The sequence below is a fragment of the Rattus norvegicus genome, chromosome 8, assembly GCF_036323735.1.
Source record: "Rattus norvegicus strain BN/NHsdMcwi chromosome 8, GRCr8, whole genome shotgun sequence".
Classification (NCBI taxonomy): Eukaryota; Metazoa; Chordata; class Mammalia; order Rodentia; family Muridae; genus Rattus; species Rattus norvegicus.
In genome coordinates this window covers 20,166,797-20,177,681 of record NC_086026.1, presented here as the reverse complement: position 1 = coordinate 20,177,681, position 10,885 = coordinate 20,166,797, and the positions used below count along the sequence as shown (strand labels likewise).

General features: G+C 50.1%; 1 protein-coding gene across 3 annotated transcripts in view; it reads left to right on the top strand.

Moving 5' to 3' along the window:
• Positions 1-6,481: 6,481 nt before the first annotated feature.
• Positions 6,482-10,885, top strand: part of Panx1 (Pannexin 1) — a 42,418-nt gene continuing 38,014 nt past the window's right edge. For all 3 annotated transcript variants that reach the window (NM_001270549.1, NM_199397.2, NM_001270548.1), the window contains exon 1: positions 6,482-7,096. In NM_001270549.1, the coding sequence (NP_001257478.1) occupies positions 6,916-7,096 (181 nt within the window). In that variant the 5' untranslated portion in view covers positions 6,482-6,915. The remainder of the gene's footprint in view (positions 7,097-10,885) is intronic.

Genomic DNA, 10,885 nt, shown 5'->3' with positions numbered 1-10,885 from the left:
CACCAATGGCTTGGAATCATCCAACCTGTCAGTAAGCTGAGCACTGTGCCCCGCCAGGGGTCATCACGAGGGTCTTCACAATAGCTTTCCCACAGGCATCTCCACCTCTCAGCCTTTGGACACCCTTCCAAGTCTCGGGCTCTGCAGACTCGCAGGCAACTTGCCTTCTTCCATTTTTTATTTCTTCTCATTCTTTGGCTAGCTTGTCTCCTGACGTCTAAATGCTGGCAGCCCCCAGAACTTGACCGTGGGCCTGTTTTGCTCCTTTATCCTTTAAAGAATTTCAAATTTATTCTCCTTGTTATTATGTGCCAGTGAGGAGGCAGAGGAAGGGTGTGGCTGTGCCATGGCGCACGGAGATCAGAGGACAGCTCTCAGCAATCCGTCCTCTGCTTTGACCCCGGAGCTGCGCTCAGGTTTTCAGGCTTGCGACCAAGCTCTCCACTGAGCCTTCTCACTGACCCTCTGTTACTTCGCAGTAAGCAAGGCTCCCAAAGATTCCATACCCTCATCTTGAAGATCTGATTGCGATCTCAGGAAGTGTATTTGAAGGCGTGTGATAAGCTAAGGTTCTTGTGATGACGGACAGTCTATCTCAGATTATCCTTAAATGCGTCCCTATACAAGAAAGGCAATTGTTGGGTATGTGGCTCAGTGGAAGAGCTCCTGCCCAGACTGTACAAGGCCCCAAGTTCAATCCCCAGCCTTACAACAAAGATAAGTGAATAATGATAATATATAAAATGATAAACAGGGTATGGTGACTCATAACTTTAATCGGAGCACCTGAGAGTCAGAGGCAGGAGAATCTTTGTGAGTGTGTGAGGGCAGCTTGGTCTATATAGTGAGTTTCAGAACAGTCAGGACTACACAGAAAGACTGAGTCTCAAAAATAAAATAAATTTAAATATAAGATAGATAAGGTAGGGGTGTGTGTGTGTGTGTGTGTGTGTGTGTGTGTGTGTGACTACAGATAGGCATTTTCTCTCCCTGGTGACACAGATGTGGGCCAGATTAGACCAGATTAAAAGTAGAGAGAGGCAGGTTTATTAAGAGGCAATTCTCACCGATCTCATAGCTGGAGGTCAGTGAAGTCGCACATGCAGCCTAAAGCAAGGGGGTTTATAGAGTTTAGGTGAGAAATGATGATGTGTTCGGCTAGGAGCTGGGATTGTATCCATGCACGGTCAAAAGCTGAGCACCTTGGTTGGTTTCCTTTGGTGGGTTGTGGGAAATGTAGAGACAAGAAGTGGTGACTTGTTAACCTGGAGGAGTCTTCTCTAAGTGGGTGGGGAAGATGGGGGTGGGGAAGGAGGGAACAGTTTCCTAGCTTGGGTAGGGCTTCCAGTTTAACAAAGACCACTGAAGTGAGGCACTGCACTCCTGGCCTCAGGGGTTGGAGGAGGGGCCAAGAAATGCAAGGCACACAGCTGGGAAAACTGGAAAGGGCCCAGATGTGCCATCTCGTAGGGTCTCCTGAGATGACTGACCTCACCATCACCTGGACATTGATTTCAAACTTGACAGTTCCAGAGCAGTGGAAGAAACAGGGGTCACTGAGTTTGCTGTGTTCTCTTGCATCCCTTTATACATCCATCCTCACACGTCTGAGCCTGTATTCTAATAAATTCAAAATGGCTTCTCCAACCTTGGCTTTGATTGCAGGCTCACAGGTCCCTGTTTGGCAGGGTCATTGCAAGAGCTCCCTGCACAAAGCCATTCTTGTCCCTTCCATCCACTGTCTGTCCACAAAACTGTCTGCTGCTATGCTCCCCCAAATCTGATTAGGTCATTTCCTAACATCTTCCTGTTACACTCCAGTGCTTTTCCCCTGGGTAGGTGAGGCCCAGCTTGGTGAGGCCTATGCTTACCTCTGCAGCTTCTCCTCCGCTCAGGACCTCCTGGGGTTCTTGCCTCACTCAGGCCTTTGCACATGCTCCTCTCTGTGGCCTGTAGTCTGTTCCCTTTGCCCTCTCTGCATCCTACTCCTCTCTCTTAGTTTTCCTCCTTTGGACAGCCCCTCTTCTGTAATGTCCCATGTCCAGTGTTTGCTTTTGTAGCGTTAATCATGGGATGTAATCTTTGAGCTTTGTCTGTATCATGGCCGGCATGAAAGTTCCCGGGAAGTGAGCACTTCTGACCTGGACCGCTTCCTGCTGCACCCACAGATCACACACACGGTCACACAGTGCACAGCAGTCGCTCAGCAAGTATCAGGCCAGTGAGCACTTGAGTGTTCACGCAGCGCAGGTAGTCTGCCAAGCACGTGAGCAAGCGAAACCGATTCTGGGTGGCTGGCTGTAAGGGCGCACCCCACCAGGGATCACTCTGTGGCCAGGATGAGATGAGGGCAGGGAAGACTTGATGTCCCTAGTGCTCCTTATAATTATCAGGCAATGTCATCAAAAAATCAAAGGACATGAGAAATGTGCCCCCTGCCCATGCACAAATGTTTCTGTAGTGGTTGTAAAAAAAATATATATATATATATATATGTATGTATATATATATATATATATATATATATATATATATAAAACTTAGTCTTTTTCTCCCACTAGGTCCGTCACCGCAGTGCCCCAAGATATCTGATTGATGTCTTCATCTCAGTGCAAAGCGTCTCACCTGCTCTGCCCCATCCCATATCACACTGCCGAAGGCCTCTCTCTGAGCCTGGCAGCGTCTCTCTACCTACCTAGTTCCCAAGGCAGGTTTCCATGTCAGAAACACACGTCCCAACTCCATGACGGCCCAGTGTCCCAGCCAACAAACACTTTCTTACACTTAAATCGCTACATGAAAGAAGCACAACACAATAATCTTTGATCCAATTGGTAAGATATAATTGCCCACCTAAACATGCAAAGTCCTGTACACATCCATCCCTTAAGAAAATTTATAACAACCTGCAAAGATACAGCCTGGAGCCTCAACGGCAGCTTCCATGTTGCCTCAAGGCTACTCTGCTGTCTGTCTCTTCCTCCTTTCTGTTCTAATCTCTTCCTCTTCCTTCAAACTTTTCTCCCGCCCATCCTTCCTTCTTGTCCAATGACAGGCCTCCTGTTATCCTGTACCTGCTCTCACCTGTATTTTACAAATTAAATGGGAGAAGGTTCTGAGGAAGTCACCTGAGTGGAGAGTCCTAGACTAGGCAGCGGTGCTTGGGGCAGTGGAATTAGCATCAAAATACAGATAACTCCAGGGCAAACCACAACATTCATTTTTTTGGAACCGATGCACAATTCTGTTGCAAGATGACGCTAGAAGAACTTGAAGAGAAGAGTGTGGGTATATGAGAACTCTGACTCATTTGCCCGCATTTTCTGAAGATCTGAAGATAAAGTAAAGCCTAACTGAAATCTGGAGGTGGGGAGCTGGTTCAATTGGCAGAGTGATGGCCACACAAATGTGAGGGTCTGTGTGCGTCTCCCCAGAAGCGATGAAAGGAACCAGGTGCGGTGGCATGTGGTGGCAGTGATGGCAGTGCTGGAGAGGCAGAGGCAAGAGAAACCTGCCACTTACTGGCCAGCTTGTCTTGTCCACCAAACTGATGGGCTCCAGCTTCAGAGAGGGAGAGTCCTCATCTCAAAAATAAAATGAAGTAAAATAAAGTAAGCTGGGGAGTGACAGGGGAACTTCCCTGACACAGACCTCTGCTTTCCACACAGAGATAAACTTTATATTAAAACCTAAGGGCTATTCTGAAAATTAAAATAAAACACCACGTTGGCCGTGCTTTCATTTGACTTGTTAGAGTCCTGAGATTATTAATGCCAAGGGTGTACAATTCAGGGGAAGTTGTTTGTTTGTTGTTTGTTTGTTTGTTTTAAAAACAAAACAGCACTCCCTTATTTGGATGGTCTCGTGTAGCCCAGGCTGCCCAGAATTCAGTGTGTAGTCATGGATGACCTTGAACTGTGGCTCTCATGTCTTCACCTCTCAAGTTCTGGGACTGCAAGTGTGCGTCACTTCATTCCTCTGGTACCCCATGGATTCTAAGGACAATCTGAGGGGAGCCTATCTGACCATCCTTATTTGGGTGACAGACCAGGCTTAAGAATCTTTAGAGAAAGATTCTGGTCACACAGTAAGTAAGAAACAAACCTAGGCTCATGGCTTTTACCTTCTGGTTTCCTCCCAGGAATGTTGGCCCAGGACAGAGATTTTTTTTTCTCTGATTTTTTTTGTTTTGTTTTGTTTTGTTTTTGGAGTAAAAAAAATGGTTCCCTCAACTCTCGTGCCCTTGGGTACCATTTGTTTGTACCACCTGTCCCACCTGTCTGAAGCTTTCTTTACTTCTCATGCACACCTTGGAAGCCTCCTCACTTCAACCCTCCTTCCAATCCACTCCACACACTGTTGAGGAGGAAGTGCTTTAAAGCATAACTCTATACAGCAGTCCCTCCACCACTCCCTGCTGCCCATTGACAAAAGTTCAGACTGTGCTCCATCCCCACCTTTCACCTTTGATCCTATACCAGTGCCAGGTGTCTCTTCTTCCCAGTTCCCAACAATGTCTCTTTGTTATCTCTTAAGTTCATCAATCTTTGATTGATGTCTTAACGAACGCACAGAATTGCCAGGGTGGGGGGAGTTTATAAACCAGCACAGACCCAACCGAGAACCTCAGAAGTTCAAATGTGATTACTGAGTAGACAAGCAAGACACTATCGGTCCAGAGTGAGCTGGGTGTTAGAGGGTTGGGGGCTGTCTTAGTCAGGGTCTCTCTTCCTGCACAAACATCATGACCAAGAAGCAAGTTGAGGAGGAAAGGGTTTATTCAGCTTACACTTCCACATTGCTGTTCATCACCAAAGGAAGCCAGGACTGGAACTCAAGCAGTCAGGAATCAGGAGCTGATGCAGAGGCCATGGAGGGATGTTACTTATTGGCTTGCTTCCCCTGGCTTGCTCAGCTTGCTTTCTTATAGAACCCAAGACCACCAGCCCAGGGATGGCACCACCCACAATGGGCCAAGATTGACTCAATCAAGAGGAGAAATGGCCACTTTGGGAAGCTTCTCATGACTCCTCCCCTAGTTGGGATGAGTCAGGCACTCTCTTGGTGCCCCTATACTGGCTAGTCCCACCCTTGATCACTAACTGAGAAAATGCCTTACAGCTGGATCTCATGGAAAACAGTTTATCAAGGGAGGTTCCTTTCTCTGTGATAATCCCAGCTTGTGTCAAACACAAGTTGATAAAACTAGCCAGTATAGGAGCACCAAGAGAGTGCCTGACTCATCCCAACTGGGGGAGGAGTCATGAGAAGCTTCCCACAGGGGCCATTTCTCCTCTTGGTTGAGTTGATCTTGGCAGAAAGAGAAGGGAAAGTGTGTTTGTGATTTACTGGTTCCTAGAAAACACTCAGCACAGTTCTGCCCGCCCTAAACAGACTCATCCTCCAGGCCACATTGCCCTGCTCATCCCAATCCCAATCCATGCCACATGCCTCGAGAAGAACAGACAGGAGTGGGAACTGGGCTACTTAAAATCCACTCAAGGTGGAAGAGATTCATTTATGGACCATTTGAATAAAATTAACTAAAGATGTGCATACCACTTTTTATCTCCCCACACTTCATAGCCACTTGGAGAACGGTTTGGATGATCTGGAGGATGCCTTCTGTAAGCAGTTAAGTGATGGAAGGGGAAACTGGGTGCTGGTTGCTGGCTGTGCAGGTGACGAGCTGTCAAGTCTACTATATTTAGAAAAAAGAAGCACATCAGTTCAGAATTAGTTGACACAGCTGTCAAGTGTGATGGAAACTCTAAAAATGGATTCTACCTTGGGCACCAGAGCCAACAGCTATGGTTAAGGAGATGTAGAAGACAGTAGTTGAGGTTTGAGACAAGGATTTGAGTGTGAGCTTTGCCAGAGCCAGGCTGTGAAGGTCTCTGATGGTCTTTAGAGGATTAGTCCAGTAGACAGGTATGTGGGCCTTGGGGTTACCTCCTTAGACCCCGCTGATGCACACAGCCCAGCAAAGGCATCTATGCTGGGCACTTCACCTTCCAAGGCCATTTGCAGCAAATGGCTGGGACATTTCTTGAATGCCTCATTGTCTGCTGTAAGTGAGGTATTCAGAAGGAGCTCACTGTAGTTCAACACATTAAACACACCAGTTGGTATGCCTCAAGGACCCCCTGACTACTGCTTGGGGCGGGAAGGTGGAGGAAAATGTAAAGGGCAGGGCATGAGTCTGCCTTACGGAACTCTGGAAAGGTGCAGCCCCCCTCTACAACATTAGGTCATCGCCGCAAGATTATCTCGATCTTTATCTGGCATCTGCTGTTTCTTGAAGTCTTTTTTTTTTTTTTTTTTTTTTTTTGAAATCCTTTGAGCGAAGAGCACAGGGAGGGGCGGTCCGCAGGAGACAGGGTGGGGCTATCCTTAGCTAGTTCGGGTTCTAGGGTCGCGGTGCGGCCGCGCCCACTCCGCCGGCGTCAGCGCGCTTCCGGAAACTGCTCGCCCCTGGGAACCCGGTTTCCCCCGCGTAGGTTCCGGAAGAGCTCGGTTCCCGTAGCCGAGCGCGCAGTGCAGGCGCGAGCAGCTGTAGCGGAGAGCTAGCTTTGTTCCCGGCACGTTGTTGTCCCTGCGCGCTCAAGGCGGCCGGAGTCCTGGTGTCGCGCGCGCTGGGGACCCGCGGGAGCTGAGCACGGGGTGTGATCGCTGCCGCCAAGACTTCGGGGCTCGTGCGCCCTGTGTTGCTTGGAGCGATCCCAGGCGGCTGCAGCTCTCGTGCGGTCCCTGCGAGGTAGGCGCAGCGACTGCCAAGGCGGTGCAATGCTGGGCCGGCCCGGAAGCCGCGCTCCGGGTCGTTGACGGCGCGGACTCGGCGCCTCTCCCCGGCTTCCCGCAGCACCCGCGCCTGCCTTCGACTGCCCGTCCCGCGGCACCCGGCGCGCCGTGACCATGGCCATCGCCCACCTGGCCACGGAGTACGTGTTCTCGGACTTCTTGCTGAAGGAGCCCACCGAGCCCAAGTTCAAGGGGCTGCGACTGGAGCTGGCAGTGGACAAGATGGTCACGTGCATTGCCGTGGGTCTGCCTCTGCTGCTCATCTCGCTGGCCTTCGCTCAGGAGATCTCCATCGGTGAGGCCGGGGGCGCAGGGGCAGTCTAGGCTAGGCTGGCATTGTCTGAGGTTGACGAGGGGTGCTGAGAGATCTCATCGCACACAGCTGGCATTTCCACATGACCCTTCTAATGTAGCCACCCTGGTCGTACCGGAATTTGAGTCTGAAGCCTTTTTTGCCCATGTGCAACCTGGGTACCTCTGTTGACTCTCCTAGCATCCCCTTCCAGTCCCTTTGTCTCCATTATTGCGGCTTGGAGTTTATGTTCAGCCTGTTGCCGCGAGATGTGTCAAGAAACGGCTCTTCCTACTCCTCTCTCCAGTGATTGTACAGTCACCTGTAATTTCCTGAGTGGTTCCAGGGAGAATGTAAAGACAAGCGTTCCTCGTACCTGTGCTGTTTCACTGTCTTGCCTTTAAATGATACTTGAGTTCTGTCTTAGGGTTATGTGTGCTGGAGACTAACTGCCCCTGGAGGCAGGAGTGGTCCCCAACAATGAATGAAAGATGAAGAAATGACCCAGTCCCCTTCCTATAAGCTCTCATTTCGTCCTAATAGTTATGTGCAGTTCCATTGGTCAAGATCATTAGGCAGAGTGAGTGGTCTTATTTATCCTAACTTTCATAACCTGAGTGAGAGTGTGAATTGCAGCTAAGTAGTATAGGAGGGTCAACGGCATTTGCAGCTGGGGCAGAACACCTGTGTCAGGTGTGGGTGACCGCAGGTGAGACTGTCTCCAAGACCTTGAGATGACACATGTTCCTGGAAAGGAGGCCCAAAGCACTGTGTCGGCCAGAAGTAGAGGGCTTTCTCTGGAAAGCTGAGGGTGTATGCGCCTGGGTCAGATTACCAGAGAAAGGCACATGCACACTCGCCTGAGATTGGGAGGTTATTGACTGACAGACAGGCTGACAACAGTATTCAATGAGTAATGGTGAGGATGCATAGCTTCTGGATGTAGGAGGGGAGAGGTGGGCCTCTACTGGGGCATTCATTTGACAGATCTTGTACATGCATGAGGGATGAGCAGAGGGAGGAAGATGACGGATCCTTCTGAGAGATGAGGGGCAACAGGCGCTGAGATGTTAACAGGCTGTGGAGGGAAGAGAGTACTCCCACATGAGCAGGCTGGTGGGCATTGAGGTAAACTTGGTTAGAAAAGGGCATGGCGTGCACAGTCTGCGCCGTGTATGGCCGAGTTGGTCAGTGAGGTGGAAGTTGCTGAAGTAATGGTGCAAAGTGAGTTCTCTGTTTTCCTGGTTCTTGGGCAGGGATCGTCCTACTGAAAGGAAAACCGCAAAGTCGTTTGGATCCTGATGATAGTTTCTGCCTTCTCTCTGTGGGCTGAACCAGGAATAAATGTCCCTGTGCTGGAGAAGCAAGCTGTGGGCACTTGGGCGGGCAGAGGGCCAGCAAGGAGCAGCTGATCACTGTCTGTAAAGTCCCCAACTAGATGGGCTCTGAGGCACCTGATGGGCAGGTCCAGATGGATGTGCTGTGTGAGAGGCATCTTGCAGGGAGGCATGGAAAGTGGGTTTAGCCGGCAAGGCTCTGCTTCTGCTGTGTGCGAGCCTTGCTGTGCACTGTGGGGGGATAGGAAGGATTCTGAGGCATGGTCCTCTCTACCTGTGAGACTTTACCATCCAGATAGGTACTGTCTGCTACCTGGTGACACCCTGCTGCCTCTGTGATTCCAGGATAAGGCAGCTGCGGGAACTCTGGGCACCGGCCTGGCTGTCTCTTAAGTAAACTCTTAGGCAGATGCCCTTGTCTTCTGAAGGGCTCCAGAGTTTCAAGGGGAAGATAGGTGTGTGGATGAAGGCAGCAGAAGTCCTAGGAGGTCAGGTCAGTGTTCATGGTCAATAGTTGATCTTGTGAAGTTTAATTGTGTGACATTGAGGGTAAAATAAAACAAGGGGGGGTTGTAATAGCCCCAGAGTGCTGGTCAGCTTTATGAAAACTTGACACTATCATTAGGAAGAGGTAACCTCAAACGACAAAGTACCCCGACCACATTGATAATTGGTGTGGGAGGGCCCAGGTCACTGGACAGTGCCACCTCTGGCTGGTGGTCCTGGGGTGTTAAGAAGGCAGACGGAGAAAGCCATGAGCAGCAAGCCAGTAAGCAGCACCCCTCCATGGCCTCTGCTTCAGTTCCTGCCTCCAGGTTCCTGCCCTGATTTTCTGCCTTGACTTCCCTCAGTGTGGTGTGAGAGCTATAGGCTGAAATAACTTTCTTCCCTAGCTTGCTTTTGGTTATGGTGTTTATCAAAGCAATAGAAACCTTAAGTAAGACAACCAGAGGTAGTAGAGCCATTTAGATGAAGCAAGCAGTTTGGCCACCACACTGCCAGGGAGGACAGCCTTCAAGCATGGCCTGTGACCCTTCCCTCTCTGCTGTTTGGGATACTCTTGTCACATAGCCTGTCCATGTGGCTGTCTTGCCTACTGGGTGCTTAACCTCTTGTTGATCCATCCCTGTTACACAGTATGTCAAAGCTACTTTATGAACTTTTTTTTTCTAGAGAGAGAGAGAGAGGGAGGGAGGGAGAGAGAGAGAGAGAGAGAGAGAGAGAGAGAGAGAGAGAGAGAGAATGAGAATGAGAATGAAAGGTGAACCACTTGGGTCCGCTCAGGTGTTTCCTGAGCCAGTCGTGCAGCCTGCCGGTGCTTGGCAGTGGAGTGTAGAAAAGCTGGATTTAGAGTCCTCCTTTCAGGGTTGGCCCGGCAGAACAGTTGGACGTGGAACACCCTTAAAACAGTAATTTATTAGATGGACTCTGTGGAACACCCTTAAAACAGTAATTTATTAGATGGACTCTATGGGGTGCCCGGCTGTGCTTCAAAGCCTGCTGCTGGGCGAGGCAGAAGGAGGGCTTCCACCACTCGTAGGAGCAGTGAGGGGTTCGGGGCTCAGGTGTTGGGATTGAGCTTTGAAAAAAGATTCCCAGTGTATGAGGCAGGGGGAGTTGAAGTTGACAGGTAAGAGACTTCCGTGGCTGCCAGAGCTCCAGCAGCACCATTCCCTCCAGAGTGAGAGTGGCCATCCGTGTGGAGGTGGGCTGGACCACTCTGTGCTCTATAGTCTGCATGGAGGGACAGGGATGGATATAAAATTAGAACTTTTAATTAAAATTAGAACTTGTTCATCGATGCTTGTGTCACCTTTACTGATAAGAGCGTCTGTGAAGGCCTTGATTAAAATCATCACTCTGTGTTGTCCCTAACCCCTGTCCCCCCCGAAGCAGCTCACATGGGCATAGGATGGTGCTGCTCTCTTGGCTGCCGAAGTCCCCAGTGGAAACAGCACTGTCCACTCATTTGGTTTCGCTCTACCTGTGACTTGTAGGTCCTCTCAGGAGTGATGTAGGCTAGAGAAGCTGAGAGTTCTTGCTGCAGTCAAGGTGGCTTTGGTAGCCTTTGCAGACACCTGCGTCTGGGTCTCCTCGCTGGTCAGCCCCAGTGACCCTGCAACGGCCACCAGTACGGACTCAAACCCTCTGGGAGGAGCTGCTCTTAAATTCCGAGTCCTTGCCCACATCTTGAAGATTTTAGTCAGCGAACTAGAGTTTGCTGGGTAGGAACTCAGAACTCAGCTGGGCAACTGCTGTGGTTGGTTAGTTCTGAGACTTCTTTTCTGCTGTGCAGAAGACAGGTGAACTGGGGTGGAGAAGAGAGAGTTTGTGCCAGCCGCTCCACCAGCCCTCACTTTGCCCTTCTTCATCGGCATCCAGGCCTCTGGGCAGTGTGTGCTGGGCGTGTCTTAGTGAAGGCCTTGGGGGTTTTTGCTCTGCCCTCTCTCCTTTC